At 36.4% G+C, this 17,586-nt stretch overlaps 1 protein-coding gene across 2 annotated transcripts in view; it reads right to left on the bottom strand.

Annotated features, from left to right (window-relative positions):
* Positions 1-13,283, bottom strand: part of LOC121418477 (solute carrier family 13 member 5-like) — a 38,857-nt gene extending 25,574 nt beyond the window's left edge. Inside the window, exons 1-6 of one of the 2 annotated variants that reach the window (XM_041612382.1) lie at positions 13,041-13,283; positions 11,896-12,161; positions 7,573-7,747; positions 2,889-2,959; positions 1,806-1,985; positions 203-325 (exon numbers count right to left, since the gene is read on the bottom strand). In XM_041612382.1, coding sequence (XP_041468316.1) covers positions 203-325; positions 1,806-1,985; positions 2,889-2,959; positions 7,573-7,747; positions 11,896-12,161; positions 13,041-13,166 — 941 coding nt within the window. In that variant the 5' untranslated portion in view covers positions 13,167-13,283. Of the gene's footprint in view, positions 1-202; positions 326-1,805; positions 1,989-2,888; positions 2,960-7,572; positions 7,748-11,895; positions 12,162-13,040 lie in introns of both variants that reach the window. The other variant, XM_041612381.1, reaches the window with a different exon arrangement.
* Between the last annotated feature and the right edge of the window lie 4,303 nt (positions 13,284-17,586).

Here is a 17,586-nt window from a genome sequence, read left to right on the forward strand (position 1 = left end):
AATTGCATTTTAAAGCGCGGGGGGGGAGGGGGGTGCTGAGCCGACAGTGTTGGGCTGACCATGCAAAAAAACAAAACAAACAGACATAAATCTGATTGTCACGTGAAAAATATTGTAAATCCTTTTATTAATAGAGAGCTGAAGCCAACCCCACCCCCGGTTAATTGTGTAAACGATAATATAAAGGAAATTTTATACCAACCTGTTCCATGGTAGATACATGAACTGGAGCCAAACCCATATGAGTAAAACACATACAATCATCTGTGGATAACAGTAGAGAGTCCAAGTGCCAAAGTTGAGACCCGTGTCCTTACCGAATAGACTGAAAATTTGAGTTTTGAAATGCGTCAAGAACATTCATTTACTTTCATCTATTTCATCTTGCAACAGACAAGATGGCAGTATGGGAATATGGAACTTTCATGACTTACTAAGATTTACCTAAATAATATAATATCATGGCCACATTGCTTCAACATCCATTTCTAGGGCAATGAAACTATACGTATCCGACAACAACAAAAACATTTGATTTATAAAATAAAAATGTGCGTATAGGTTCTTTTTCTTGACATCTCTAACCTTAATATCAATTTTTTTTTAATTTAGCTTTGCCTTCTGTTGTTATAGGCCATCTCCTGCTTTAGACGTATTTTCCATCACGTCCGTGGGACTAGGATTGAGTATATGAATGTTTTAGGGAAAAATGCAGGAAATAAGATGTAGCAAAATAAAGTCAGCCTCTTCTAGGGATTCCACAAAGCTCAGTTTTAGGGCCTCTGTCATTTCTGATTTATATTTGGCCCCCATTCCACAAAGAAGGACCTTTACTTTTGAAAGTCCAAAAGTTGGCAAGGTCTTACAGCAGTCTCCAAGATAACTGAAAATTGTCATCTCTGCGGAATGGCTCAGAAAGATTCCTCAAAGATACTTTTTGTCTTTGAACCTAGGCAAGTCCTGTTGTTATCTTTCAATGGTCTTTTAGAGATCTTTCAATAATCTCTCACGAGTCTTACAGTGATCTCCGCAAAAATCTTGAGAGACCTGGAAAGACTAATAAGAACTTTGAAAGTTCTTACAAAGACCACTGAAAGATCCATTAGGAATCATGAAAGACCTCTGAGATCTTTGAAAGTTGATTGACGGACCTTTTAAAGATCAAGCAAGTTTCATGGTCTTACAACAGTCTTTCAGAATTCTTGTTGTCTGTGGAATGGGGGTTTTAGTGATCAGGAAAGATTGTTATGTTTGTTCACGATACAACTCTGTATGTTTGTGGTAGTGCTTTATAGAATTTGACGAAAATCAACTGAACTCTCAACGAATAAAGTCTATGACTAGACATGTGAAACAGATTGATATTAGACGATAAAACCCCAAAGTAGTGTTTCTCGGTTCTCGCCAGTGATTATGAACTTTGAAGTGTGACACATTATCTCTTTAAAAAAATGAAACTATTTTAGATTGTGTGTGACAACACAAAATGTTTGGGTTTGATGATTGATGATACTTTGACATTCGAGCACAATGTCGAGTTAATTGTGAAAGGCCACAAAAGCTTGATTCGGAAAAAAAACAGTTATCGTGGAACAGCTAAAACTGTTCATTGTAAAAAGGGCAGAGGTATTAAAGGCAGAGGTAGCAATGGCAGAGGTAACAATGGCAGACGTAATAATGACAACAGTAAAAATGGCCGGGTAGAGGTAAAAGAGATTGACTTGGATCGTTCTCATATCCATGCACTCAATTGTCGCCGGAGCAGGTGCCATGGAATCTATAAGGTTTCGGGAACCTTTCTTTACCTTTCAACAACAGCAACGCAGACTACATTCGCTGGGGTACCAACTAAAGATCCCGTCCCACCTACATTGGCAGCATAGGGAATGCAAAGGAAAATAGCTTTGCACAGACGTAGATGGCGCTTGTCTTGATCATCCGAGGACCGGCTTGGTGGAAGATCGACCACTGAATCCATTTCTTCCCTGCTATTATTGCAAGAGTTATGATAAAATGTATGGTCTCAATGATCGACTTTTTCCTTTCATAAGAAAAAAGACTTTATCGACAAATAAAGGCCTATCATTAATTTGCTGATCTCATTTTGGTATTTATCATATTCCATTAAAATATCATAATGGGGCCAATGTTATTGATAGTCTGATAGTATCATTTTCGACTGGAAATTAATAAAGGAATTGATTTGTTATTGTTTTTTCCACATTTTGATTACAAACGTTTACAGTAAAAACACTCTTTAATATTATATAAAACTTTGTTTACTGTAGTAAGAACTTTACAGAAGTTGTATAACAGTTTTATTGATAATTAAAAAAATCAAATCAAACAGAATTTTACTATGTATAACAAAATAATAAGCAAACATTTTCAATCGTAATGATAAACATACATACAATTATTCTAAACCAAATATAAGTTATACTTGGAATATTTTGTTTTCATTATTGAAGCTTGTATATACTGAATATATACTGTATATACAGTATATATATATATATATATATATATATATATATATATATATATATATATATATATATATATATACCCATACACACACAACACACACACGCACATACATATATATATTTACAAATGTTCAAGGGGGAGATAATTTTTACATTTACTGTAAATATCATCAATATTTAGAAAGACTGGAGACCGACATCTTTAAGCTGGGAGTTTAAAATTGATGGAGGACTCGAAAGGACATGGGTAAGCACAGCAGACTACAGTACAATGTTTTCAAATGAAATAATGGAAAATAAGAAAAGTGGGTAGGGAAAGAAAAAGAATAAAATGAGAAAGGTATAATTATGATATTGCTATAAGTGCAAGTGTGAATGTATAATAACGATGACACCCACCTTTGTAATTCTTGGCCGTTTCTGTTTCCTTTTATTTGCTTTTCAGGAGGCAAATCAGTTTGGTTGTTGGGCTAGTCGATGATAAAGAAGGGGGTGAAGATCGAAATTCTTTTAAAAGATCGTACCTTCGAATAATGAAATGCATCAAAACACAAAGAGAAGTCATTATTTGTGTGCTTAGCTACATAAATCCTCGATAGAACATTCAAAAGGTACCATGATTGTAAAACAGCAGCATTAAGGAATTCATAAATACCAATGGGGAAAAAAACTGCATCATACCAAATTATAACAGGGGAGGGAAGGGAGAAGCGACTTACAGGGAGGGAACGCCTCTCACGTGACAAACATAGCAGCGTTGGGAGCAATAACTATAATCAGCGTCAGATAAAATCTGTACCAATATTTTTTTGCGGAGTAATGGTGATGACGAATGTCAATATCAATGAAAACGGTGAACGTGTGATATAATTAAGATTCATTTTTTGTTTCGGTATTTTATTTTTTTCGTTCCAAGTACTTTCGACATAATATATGAGAGAGCGAAAGGGAATTAACATTTTAAATATACCTCTGCTCTGGAGCTACCTTTTGACAACCCCCCAAAATAAATCATTTACACTTAAACGTACGTTAATCTAGGCTTAAATGTGTGTATGTTCGTGTTTGTCTATTCCGTGAAAATGTATTTCGACAGTAGCATTCATATTACTAATTTATGAGTAAAGTTACAGTGATGTCATAAAGTGAGTGAACTCCACCAGAAAATGTACACATTTAAGTGTTCAAGTTCTGCCATGTTATGGATATTTAATTGTTTAAGGCCCCACGCACCTATAACCGAATTGTCTGAAATATACCTTGCGATGGCTGGCGAAGGACATTGTTTAAAAAATCGTTTTCAATGGTAACTAATAGTAAATCATATTTACCCTTCGTGTTTGGGTTCGTACACCTTCTGAACTAAAAGCTCCGATTATTCAAATTCGCACGGATATTTTGAACATGTTTAAAATTTCCCGACGAATTGAAAAATCGTTGGTCATCTGTTTGAATTCGTATCTCTTATTCAGTCTGCGGTAATCGTTCGTGTTTTATTGTCGCGCATAGTCCCTCATCGCGCTTTTGCCAAAGTTGACCGATCTTGAAAGAACCTTTAACGAAGCAACACGATGACACAAACGTCTAAGAACGCCCGATCTATTCCCTCGTCTTCGTTTCTAATCGCACGCCATATCAAACCATTGCTCACTGTTCGTCTTATTGCGTTATATCAACTCTTTGCTTGCCTTCGGCTGCAGCTTACTCAAAGAGGTGAACCGAAAAATCGATATCCTTCGCTTACCGTTCATTAATAAAATAGTTACTGATCGCATTATTTGACGGAAATTTTATTTGAATTCGTTGAATTCGCGTGCATTTAGTGTATTATTCTCATTCGTCACCCTTCGTCCATCCCATCGTCTGCCTACATTCGGTCAGGTGACATGGGTGTGGCTTTAAGTCTGGTGATAAAACATTACATTCAACAAAGTTTGTTTCTCTGAGCTCAACAGACACTGTTGTGCTGTTGTCTAAATTCGCTTGATCTTGGTTATCTCAGAGCTTAAAATGCTTTGAATAAAGTCATTGGCCTAATATAAGTTTTTACTATCAGTTGACGATTATTTATATGATTTGAGAGAGAGAATATATTTGGGAGTTTGAAACACTGACATTTTAATGCAATTTGACAGCTTTATCAAATCGTTACCGTAAAATGACCCGAATAAAAAAGTTAGTTCTGATGTTTTAGCCATGACACTGTTCGTTCCGGTTTATAGACCTACATTTCCCTTTCATACAATGGCTCTCCTGACATGCATGAATGTTTTATGTTGCATTTTATCGCGTCAAGGTCTACCCATTAATGGGAAGGCAACCGCAATAACGAGTTGATTTGATAAAAGCATATAGTACTGAAAATTAATCGGATCAAAGTAAAATCTTGTGACAGTTCAAACAGTTACAAGCATAGCACACTGATATGCAAAGAAGCATGATGAGATATGTCATTCTTTGATCTGTCAATCGACAGATCAACTATTAATTTCATACGAATTTTCTTTTTCTTTATTATTTATTTTTATTTTTCCACCCTTTTCTTGTTCCACTAAAATCTAAAAATCTACATCTTCAATTTTCTTCAAAATATCATCAGTTATGGGGACATATCATGTCATCTGTACGAAACAAGTTCAAGGTCAAAAGGTCATCATGACGTCATCTAGACGCCATTTTGTAAAATCACATAATCAATCATATCTTCATTATCAATTATCAAAAATTAACCATATTTGCATCACATTAACTTCAGGTCAAGGGTCAACTGTACATGTCATCAAAGGTCATGTAAAGGTCACGACGTGCGCGTACGCGCGCGTCAAAATTTTAAAATGCTCAAAATCACTTTTTGACCAAAAAGGAGTATGAATCAGGTCATTTTAAGCATTTCAAAAATTTGCGCGCGCGCACGGTTACGCGCGCGTTCCCGCGCGTAACGGCACTATAAAACATAGGATCGCCATTTTTTTTATATCAATGCACCGATAATATAATTCTGAACAATTTGATACCTTGATCGACCTTCTACGACAAGTAATAAAGGAATTAGCCTCCATGAAAGTTTACAGCACGCGCGCGCGCACGCACTAACCATAGAGAATATGTGCAAATGCATTGAAAATGTTTAAGCTTTTCAATTCTTCCAAAATGTCAACATTAATAAATTTATCAAAATTTTGTAGCATTATAATGGATAAGTTTAATAAATAAATGAATAAAATATTTATGTTAACATTTTCTATTTGAAAACACGTTCATGTATATATGTAAATAAACAATAATTAGGTAAAGGAAAAATAAATCTTAATTCTCTCTAATTTCTTAAAATAAATTTTTATTAATTTTTATGCCAAAGTCCAATATAATTATATATATATATCCACGTTAAATTCACATATCGGTGCCTTTGCAATGTAGTTCCAATTTTTCAATTCTATAACACGCATTGGTTCGTATTTATTTATTATCATTGTTAGTACTGTTTCTTTTAAAAATTATTGTTATTACAATCATTTGTCTTTTTGTTCTTTTCTTTTTTCTCTCTCTCTCTCTTCCCCTTTTGTTTTTCCTTCTTTTCCTATTTTGTCTCTCCTCTCTCCTTCTCTCAACAATTGATTTAGAGACACATCATTCCTTTTACTTTTACGTCTCTAAAGTAATTTCATGTAGTATTTATTCCATTAATCTGTAACATGTGATTGTATATATTTGTAAATACTTTGTAAATATAATTGAAATGATTTTGAATATGTTATGTTCTATATGATGTCCCCAATACCCGAATTAGGGTGACATGGGTAAATAAATCATTGTCATTGTCATTGCAAAAACATGCCGAGACAAAATTCATTATAGCTCTTAAGGTAGACCATTGACCCCCATTTTTTTTTCATATTCGAATAGAGTATGGATGGGAGGTGTGATTTCATGTCACATTTGACCCAAAATTTTATCATGACGTCATCAAAATGTCGTCGGAACTCAAAATTCCCATTTTGCTACTTATGACGTCATCGTAATTATGCAAATTTGACTCTAACTCTGTTAATATTGGTCAATTTTTGCTCAGTTTTTTTCTACGTTGTAGCTGAGGACATACTCTTTCTATTGTAATGGGTATATTTACATTTTAAGGATCGGATCATCCTGAAAAATGGCAAGTTATAGAGGCATGTCATTTTCGCTCATTTTGTGTGCAATCTCTATGGGAAATGACTTTTTCTCAAAACTGGATTTTACATTCCTCTATTTCGCGAGCCATATCTCCATTTCTATTTGTTGGTTTTCTCTGAAATTGGAGTATGTTCTAGCTGAGATTGTAAGCTATCGCAAATGTGGTCTTCGTTTTCCGATCAGATGCCGGGATCATGCCCGTATTTCACTTGCAAAGTTGGATTTCAGATCCTCTTGTTTTGCTTATGTGTAAAGTCTATGGGAAGTGTGTAGCTCAATGGGTAAGGCACCAGACTTGCATCCTTAAGGTCGAGGGTTCGAACCCAAAAGTGGACAGAATTTTTTTTTTTTCTTCTCAACATTTCGCAAATGTTCCTTAATCACCATTACAAGGTATATTAGTTCAAATATCGCACAATAAAGTAGGTTAAAATCGTTTTTAATAGGCCTATAACATGTACAATGTGTATCGCCTACACCTACATGTACATGTATTTCACATATCCTCATTTCCCTCTTTTTTAGAGTATTCAACATGTTCTTTTTGTAAGAAAAGTTCAGTTTTCATCATGATGATCATATTTATCTCAATAAACATGCTGATTGTCTACGTGTTCATAAAATCAGAGACAGATCACCTAATTCGTCCTCATGACGAATTAAATTCTAGTTCTTTTTAGAGTTGGTAATATGGAAAATCTTGATGTAATCATAATAAATGATACAGATAGGTGATTTATATATTGTTCGTGGAGAAAATATATAGGGTTTTTTTTTATTGAGTAAACAGATAAAGTTTTCATAATCTGTACTAAAACAATTGCTGTTAAAAACTGACAAACAACCCCATTATCTCATTCATCGCTTAATAAATCATATTTGCTACACATTGATATTGAAGCCACACCTTGTATTCTCTGTTTTCTCCGAGGTCGCACTCCATCTCATGCTCGCCGTTGTTGTCCTGTTTTTTTATCTCATCGAGCACGGCTCGAGCAATAGGAAGCATCATGGCTGTCACGGCTGTATTACTCATCCATGAAGACAAAAAGGCTGTACCACTCATGAAACCCAGCAACAACCTGAATTAGGACATCAAAAAAATGAGATAAAAAATGAAGATTATTAAGCAATTCACAGAATTGCGATATCTCAAAGGCATTCTTATTCCCATTTACTTACTAAAAATATAGAGTCCGTCAGATCGTAACTATTTCCCAATGTGTCAAACTGCTTCATCAAATATCAGAATTGACAGCGGGGGGGGGGGCTCCTTTTGATGCCAATACCTGGAAAGAACCCCCTTCCCCTCCCCACACTTTTTAAGATGATAAAATCTCTACCTAGTTCGTGGACACAGGACTTCTCATTTTGGATTGTGTTCGTTCTTATTGAAGGGTGGACAGCATTCCGCGAGAAAAAATGAGAAAAAGGGCCCCCTAAATCACGATGGCCTAAAACGCGAAAAGCGTATGTCATTTGTAAATCTGGGACATCAGCACAAAATTCCTCGTCCGAGATGTGCAAATCTGGGACAATATTGGGCACATTATCCGCTTTTGAGATGCTATTTACTCTTCATTGGCAGTGACCCCCTCCGGATAGATACTCTGACACAGGGAATAGTTTGGACCATCATACATAGACTTATTGAGGATCCTTACACTAGATAGAAAATAATGAATACCGTAGGCCTTGTTGAGACAAATTTTTGTAAATTTCCAAAATGTGCCGATAATGCAACTATGCCTGACGGGACCTATTGTTACCAAAATGTAGTAACATAATTGAAAAACAACTTTGGGAATTATTATGGAGTAAAGGTGATATGGTCCAGTGTTGAAATTGAATAACAATTTCGAGTGTGTCAGGAACTGCATCACTGGCGTACAGATGAGCGGGGGGCTCTGGGCCATGGACTCGCCCCCCCCCCCAAAAAAAAAAAAATGAAGAAATAAAAGGAAAGGAGAAGGGTGAAATACACTATTTTTCACATCATGCCATTTATCTCACAGAGGGGCCAAAGACTGACCCCCCCCGGAAAAAAAACTAACCGGTATTTTATGAAGCACTTTCCCGTCAAGATACTCTAGCACTTCACCCCTTAACATGGCTGAGGCATGCTAATGGTAATGTCATCCCTATCAAATCAACGCTTTGAAATACGTAAACCTCGATCGGATCCGCTGGGGACACAGTATGGCGCGTATAGCAAAATTTCATAAAAAATAACCGAGCGAACAAAGCGCGCGAGCAAAATTTGAAGTTATAATGAAAATACTAGTGCATGTGTGATAGATTGTGATATGATTTCAGAAAATAATACATCTTTCCCGTTTCCTTCACATTCTCCCCCCCCCCTCAAGTGGGGCATGGTCACTGAGCCCCCTCCCGTCATTTGTTTTTTTCCCTTCTCTTTCTCCTTTTTTTCTTCCTTCGGGACACGGCCCCCAAGATGCCTCCCCCTTTGACCGGCACCAATGACCCGCATACTTATTGATTCACAAATGATGCACAAGTTACATTATTGGGCCTACTCTATCCGTTCGGTGATTGAGTACTCTGCATTTTTGTGTTAATTATCATTTATCCTAATTCTTAATCATCATTATTGCTAAAATGCGGGAGGAAGGAACGGCGGGGGGGGGTCTCTAGGCTGCAACCTCCGATGGACAAAAAAATATTTTTTTTAATCTGAAGAATGGCGGCCAAAATGAATAATGATATACACTGATATACGACACATTTTTTGCATCTGCACATTTTGGTAAATTGCTAAAATGTGTTCATACAACATCCCAGAAGCAGTCGAAAACATTTGAACGCACTGTGAAAGCAGCTGTACAACTGGGGTAGGCTGGAGGGAGAGGGGGGGGGGTGACTAGTTTGTGGTCGAACAACAGTTCGTATATCCCTGCCTACTAATCTGCTTGATTCCAACATGGACCTACATGCAGGACTATGATTCCAAAAAGTATGACAAGGTCTTTAGTGTAATTTTTAAGAATACATAGAACCATGGACCTACCAGCAACTGACTCCTATCCTTGCTATTATACACTACTACAGTCTTCTACTACTGCTACTACTACTATACTAATTCTAATACTACTACTAATAATAATATACTACTACTACTACTATTACTACTATACTACTACTTCTAATAATATACTACTACTACTTCTACTACTACTAATGCTAATCGGCTAATCTTTGTCGGCAGTGGCCATCATTAATTTCCTTCAAATTCACCTTGACCATTTTAGTAGCACGTGATATACTGTGCATGCAGGAGTTAAAGAAATTAAGTCCCGGTCATTAACACGAAGTTGAACTGGTTTGTTGACGATTACTAGTGGATGAAAAGAGGTCAACCCCGACGAAATAAGCTTATCGATATCCTGAAAACTGGTAAACCTGTCTTGTGATCTTGTTTTTCGGAATGAGTCTACAAGTTGCCATGGAATCTTCGTGGTAAAACACATGGTAAAAAGTTATGGTAAAAACGCCCCACTGAAACTAAAAAGAAGAATTAAAAAATACCTTTTACTTTGAGCTATACCTTCTACTATTGCTATTTTTACTATTTCTACTACTACTCAAACTACTACTGCATTACTAACTTCGGATTATCACGATGGTGAAGATGATTATGATGATGGTTATAATGATTAAAGGTCAAGTCCACCTCAGAAAAATGTTGATTTGAATCAATAGTGAAAAATCAGACAAGCACAATGATGAAAATATCATCAAAATCGGATGTAAAATAAGAAAGTTACGACATTTTAAAGTTTCGCTTATTTTTGACAAAATAGTTATATGAACGAGCCAGTTACATCCAAATTAAAGAGTCGATGATGTCACTCACTATTTCTTTTGTTTTTTATTGTTTGAATTAAACAATGTTTCAATTTTTACGAATTTGACAATTAGGACCTCCTTGCCTGAAGCACAAAATGTTAAAATAATGGAATGCCACGTGTTCAGAGAGGAATGAAACTTCTTTTCACATGACATGAGATAATAAAAATATTTCATATTTCATATAATAAAATACAAAAGAAATAGCGAGTGAGTGATGTCATCAGTTCCTCATTTGCATACCGACCGAGATGTGCATGTAACTGTTTTGTGAAATGAAGCCAAACTTTAGAATGCCATAACTTTCTTATTTTACATCCGATTTTGATGAAATTTTTAGTGTTACATGTATGCTTATTTAATTTTTCTCTTTTTATTCAAATCAAGTTTTTGTTGGGGTGGACTTGTCCTTTAATAATTGCTAAAAAAATCGTCAATTCTTAATTTCATACTTTTTGCGGATGATACCAGTATTATTATACTTTCACACCAAAATATCACTGCTCTCATTAATACCATAAGTAAAGAACTTCATAAGGTCGTTAACTGCCTTCAATGCAATAAACTCTCACTGAACCTTGAAAAAAAAAATTTGTACTATTTAAAACAAACTTTAAAAAATCCCACCAGTTATTATGTATGGCAAGACATTTTTAGGTTTAGGTATCAAGATAAATGAATTTCTATCCTGGAAACCTCATTATTGATGACTGATTTATACTCGCTTACCAAAAAGTACTGGTGTCATCAAACTGAATTTTATTTTAACCAGACGTGTTTTATTTTCACTATAGGCCTATAATACTTTGGTTTTACCCCATCTCACTCATTGCATGCTATGGGGGAATGGATTTAAAACACTAATATTTTAAAAAACCAAGCTCGAGGTTCGCCCTCGTATTAGGTCGATTTATTTAATGAAATACCCCAAAAGAAAACTGGGTCTGAATATCAATTTCGCACTAGCAATCATTGTTTACTGAGATACAAATCATTTTTATGATTAAAAAAAATATTCCGTCTTATTACGTCTTAATATTGAAAAATATCCGCACTTCCATAATTATAAATAACACACTTTGAAAGGGGGGGGGGGGGGCTATTTTAGCACTTACCCCTGGCGCCGTTTGTCCGAGATACGCCACTGGAATTGAATATCATTTACTACCGTCATCATTATTATGAAGATAATACGGAGAAGACGATGATTCCAAATGATTTATGACTATTGACAAGATACCTCTAATCTCCATCAAAGGCCATTTGGCGCTTGACAATCGACAAATTATCTTCAAACCATCTTCAAACCATCAAATCCACTCTTAGCTACCATCATGCATTGTATAATAGATCCAGTCCTTACCTCTTCGAATCCGTTCCAAACAGGAGCAAGACCCGAAGAGCGAAGCGACGATGAAGGTTCTGGTGCTCGATGGCGGCAGCGAGGATTAGACCCCCAAAGACCATGTAGGTGACATCCTTAAAATACTGCTCTACGACGGTAGGCGAGTCACGTATACCAAAGAGAGGGAAGAGAACTATCGGGATGAGTGCCGTGACTGGTAAGGGTATCACTTCCGTGACCCAGAAGGTTCCCATCAAGAAGATGGTGAAGGCCACATATCCCATCTATTAACAAATTATTGAGGGTCTATAACATTACGTTTCATTCGAAATTAATTACTATGACTTGGAAATTAGTCACTTTAAGTCGGATTGAGCTATTTGACTCAGAATAAGTTAATATGACTCAGAAAGGAGTCATTTAATTTGACTAGGATTGATTTTTTTTTCATTAGACTTGGAATAAATTACTTGCATTAACTCAGAAACGAATCACTTTGACACAAAAATTAAGTGATCTGAGTGGGGTTTTTTTCAGGTGATGCATGGAGCATGCAGGAAGTGACAGCATTAAAAACGGAATTTACTGTAACCATAATATTACTAAAGCACTTTAAACCTGATCAGTCCATAACCAGGTCGTACAAAATGCTTTTTTCTGTGTTTGACGATCGCACCTTGAAAAGATTTAAAGGCATATAAATTTTAACTTTGATTTTAAAGTTAGCAATCATTACATAAAAAATACACCTACTGAGAATATAATGACAGTATACTGCAATTAATATAAAAGAGAAGTAATAAACTGTAAAAACTGTGGTGTTAAAACTGACACCAATTGGTGTTAATAGAGGACCACACCCTGAGGTGTTAAAATTACACCCTAGAAATTGAACATAACACCAAAGAGTGTAAATGTAACAACCATAGGTGTTGTAATAACACCTATAGGTGTAAAACTAACACCACCAATTCAACACCGGTGTAAAATAACTGGTGTGGTGCTCTATGTACACCGGTTAACACCAGATTTTGCTGTGAATTAAATCATTCCATACAGTGACTTTCTATTTGAAAACTACAGACCAATGGAAATTACTTAGCAATAAAGTATAGTTTTCCACAAAACAGGACCTTGTTGTAACGACTAATCAACTTGCTTACCTGGGTGTTTATAATTATTGGTATCGGGCATAATGTTATAAGAACCAAAGCAATGAAGACATATTTCCTCGTAAGTCCCCACCACAATTGGATTTTCTCCTTCCGAGACAAGCCTGATTGTGCCATTGCAGAACACGAAGAAAATTTTGCACTAAGAAGAAATAGCCCCTAGCCTACTGTATGTACGACGGAGAGACAAAGTTTACAACCTTATCTAGAGCGATAAAATCGCCCGAATAAGCGCTGTTAAGAATTAAACATACTTCCATTTATCTCTTTCCAAGAGATAAATGGGAGTATATAAAATTCTTAAAAACGCTTATTTCAGCTTTTTAGGACACGAGTCTCGTATAACCATGGATTTTATGTACTGCGCTTCACGAATCTGTTTGTTTTGGGAATTTGATAGGCGAATAGTGGTCTGAACATTCGCCCCATCAACTCCCCACCCTCAGGGTCCCCACCCCATCCCCCAAAAATATCAACAATGTTATACGGCTTTCAATTTCTTAAGATTTAATATCGTGTTTGATTTTCCTTTTTGGGGGGGGGGGGGGCGGGGTTGGCACAGCGCTTGCAATTTTTTTTTCTCGCTCGATGTGTTCTATTGTTTTGAAATGCATGATATTTTGGGAGTAAAACAGCCTGTTGATGACAAATTTACTTTGAAATAAAACTAGAGGTTTAATTCCGCGCTCTCTGCACTCATTTTTATGGAATTTAAAAAAAAATGTTTGAAGAGAGTAACACGTGTTGGCTCTCAAAGTAAATAAAATTTTCATTATCTATATGATACATCGCATCAGGGTGGCTGCCCCATCCCCAGTGATGTTTCAGTGGGGAAAAAAGAAAGATTAATAGAAAAAGAGAAGAAAAGAAAGAAAAAAGTAAAAGAGAAAATACAACAGAAGTGTATACAGATCGTGTAACTCTACAAATTAATGTAAATTAGATGGTCTTACCCCATCCTGATACCGACACTTGGCATATATTGATGATAAAATTATATTTCTACTTTTAGAGACCAGGGTCCCGTAACACAAAGATTAGCGATTGATCGCTAATTTCAAAGAACAATTCTGATTGGTTCATAATCAGTCTACTTAGCAAAATACGCATGCAACGAGGATCTTGATAGGTTATTTCATTTAGCGATTAATCGCTAACCTTTGTGTTACGGCGCCCAGAAGGGGGAGGGGGCACTACCAGGTGGGCACTTCCATTGACGAGTGGATACCATGCGCGACCATGGGGTCTCGAAAAGCACCAGAAAACAGGTATTTTCCATATTCTGAAAATGCATCCCTTAACAAGTATTGGAAACAAAACGATAACATTGGCAAGTATTCTCTGAATTGAACCCTTCAACAAGTACACAGCGATATTTAATGATTATATATGTCACGGACTTCTTTTTTTCCTTTACCTTTAGTACGGCCTCGGCCCCACCTCCTACACCTCGCGCAATCGGACTCTAATCACGTTATGTTGACTGTTAGGGCAAAAAGTACATCCTTTATAAAACCTAAGTATTTTTATACCCTCGCAAATTCGAACCTAAACACGTAGCTTTCGCCGGAGCAAATGTTATGGAGCCGCCTATGATAACTACATGTAAAAATAAAACCTGCTGTATGATCTGGACACAATGTTTCCAGAGTTTTTTTTATTTGTTTTTTAATGTTAGGTTTCCTCACGTGTCTCGACAAAGAAAGTCACGAAAATATCAACATGGTCATTGAGACGTCGAAGTTGTGAAGTTTCCTTTACATTTGAACATACAGGTCACTGGCTTACAGATGGGGGGGGGTGAGGAATCTTGCCCCCCCCCCCAAAAAAAAAAAAAAAAAAAAAAAAAAACGAAAAAATAACCAGGAAAAAAAAGACAAAAAATCGTATTTTAGAAATAAAATTGTCACATTTTTGCTCACTCTCTTCGCTCGTAACTTTTTAAAAAATCTTATGCGATATGCCATATCTAGCCCCCCCCCCCTCAAAAAAATGAGCTCATTACGCCACTGATACAGAAATAATATATCTCAACTGGAGATTTTATCAGAATCATCATTAATCTAGAGCAAGATCCAGGGTTTTACAGGACACTGGAGGGGGGGGGGGGCTATTTTGAAAATAAATCGACAACCCACCTTCCCCCCAAAAAAAAACGCTCTTCACCGTTCATGGTGTAGATCCAATAAAGAAAATGTTTTCAACACTAAAAGACAGAATAAAAGGGAAAACTTTTGTGGGCGGTAGCCACATGCCTCTTTGATGCGCCACTGAGAGTTTACAGGGGAGGGCGGGGTAAGTTAAGCATAAGGGTAAGTTAAGTCACCACCCCCAGGCCGATAATGAATGAGTCAGACATTGTGGTGGTGCCATGTATTGATGACCCATTAATTGCGCCCCTAACCCCAGCAAATTGTTTTCAACATTGAGACAAAAAAATAATTTTTCAGAGGGGAGGGGGGGGGGGCGCCCTGTGTGAAATAGATAAGCGCTTTTTACCCACATGCATCGTTTAAATATAATAAAGACATACGAACAATATTTTTGTTCGAAGTGTGGATCCTCATTATTGTTGTGCTGCGGTCCTTTATGCGTAAGAAATGTGTGGATATAAAAAATACCACATCAAGTTTGGACTGCGGTAAGTTGAGCCAGCCAACATGGGGCAAGTTGAGCCGTGCCTGTTAATTCATATGTTAATGTAAAAATAAACTTGAAACGCGATTGATATGCGGGTAGGAAGGACCAAATTCACAAGACATTTGTTTTACTTTCAGAAATGTTAGTATTTATAGAGAATTATCAAGTGAAAAGTGCTGCTTCTTGTACCATATCTTTTGTACAGTTTTTGTGGCTCAACTTACCCCAGAAGGTGGCTCAACTTATCCCATGGGTGGGGCAAGTGGAGCCATTTGACATCTTTATTTTCAAAGGTGACATTGACTTTCAGTGTGTGTAGGGGGGAGGGTAGAATGTTATAAATTGGTAGAAAAAATGTTTCCCAAGAATTAAATTTTAAAGCAATGTACTTAATTTTACAAGATAATGAATCGTATAAGTTCTAACATGAAAAAAAAGGCAAAATGTGACTCAACTTACCCACCTTTCCCTACATCAAGGGCGGCGGAGCAAAGTTGAAAGTGGCAGGGGGGGCATAGAAAAAGGGCACCTTTTCTTTCGAAAAGGGCACTATCTTAAACATGGCCATACGCAGAGATTTTTTTGGTCGGGGGGGCAGCACGCATATACTTTTGGAAAAAAATAAAAGCGAGGGAGCAAAATAACCGAGCTTATCATTGAGACGCTTTTGCATTTTGTTAAGTAAAATTGTTGGATTTTGTGCATATTTTTGGAGAACTTTGAGAAAATCTGCTGTAAAAAAATGTGAGTTTTCAAAATATCGGAACTACCCCCCCCCCCCTTCATACGGCCATGATCTTAAAACAAAGAAAAAATGAATTCTCTACCTTACTCACAAGACTCATGAAACTTCAGTCACGTAGGATTATTTTTACAAGTTTTTTCATTCATGAGATGCTTGTTCTGATCTCATTAAATGAATTTATACCTTTATTTGCTCTTTGATGTCTTTCCCTTTCGGGAAGCCATTAACTTGTTCTTTGTATATTTTATGTGTAATCATCCGCTATGAATATTGATAAGCATTTGAAAATGTTATATCGGGGTATTGGTCTGTAAATGATTTGAAGTGAAATGAATGATCGAAGATGGCCAAAGACATCTCTGCATAGAGAATTGCCGCCCTCGATCGGCAAATACATTTTAGTCACTTGTAAAAGTAAGAGGACTTTATTTCTAACGTGATTCTACCCTTTAGAGAGCTAAATGTGACACACATTAAATTGTGTTTGTTCAGTAAACAGTATTTCATAACCTACATAACCCAAAAGCACGCTATCCCCAATTTAATCATTTGAAAAGGCGCAATTTCACCTAAATCCCGGTTTATGTTACCATTAAAATTCGTTTCATAAGATTTCATAAAATTACACTTCTTTGCCATCGCTGAGTGAGATATCATCTTTATCAGAACTTTAGGAACATTTTCTCCCTGTAGATTAAAAAATGACAGCACACTTTCACATTTTTGTTTTGTTTCAGTTTACTTGAAGTGCACTGGCGTACAGGGGGGCGCTTTGGGGCCCCATATCCCCCAATAAGTTTAATGCCCCCCCCCCCCAAAAAAAAAAATAAGAAGAAAAAGAATGGGAAATGATTGAAATATCATGTAAAAAAATCTATCATTTTTTTTAATTCAAAATGTCAAGTTTTTGCTCGCTGGCATCTTTTTAGAACCTTTCCCCCTGGCCCCCTCAAAATTTTCTGGCTCACTACTCCCCTGTTGGGGCATGGTACTGCCGTTACCGTTTTGTGGAATTAACTTTCATTTCAAAAGATTTCATAAACAAGTGGAACGCCTCTGGCAGTCTCGCCTGCATTATGCAATTCGATATAGCAGCAGTGCCGACTTTGAAAACAGCTATTAAATAATTATTCACAAAATAATACTATAACC

The sequence above is a fragment of the Lytechinus variegatus genome, chromosome 7, assembly GCF_018143015.1.
Source record: "Lytechinus variegatus isolate NC3 chromosome 7, Lvar_3.0, whole genome shotgun sequence".
NCBI lineage: Eukaryota > Metazoa > Echinodermata > Echinoidea > Temnopleuroida > Toxopneustidae > Lytechinus > Lytechinus variegatus.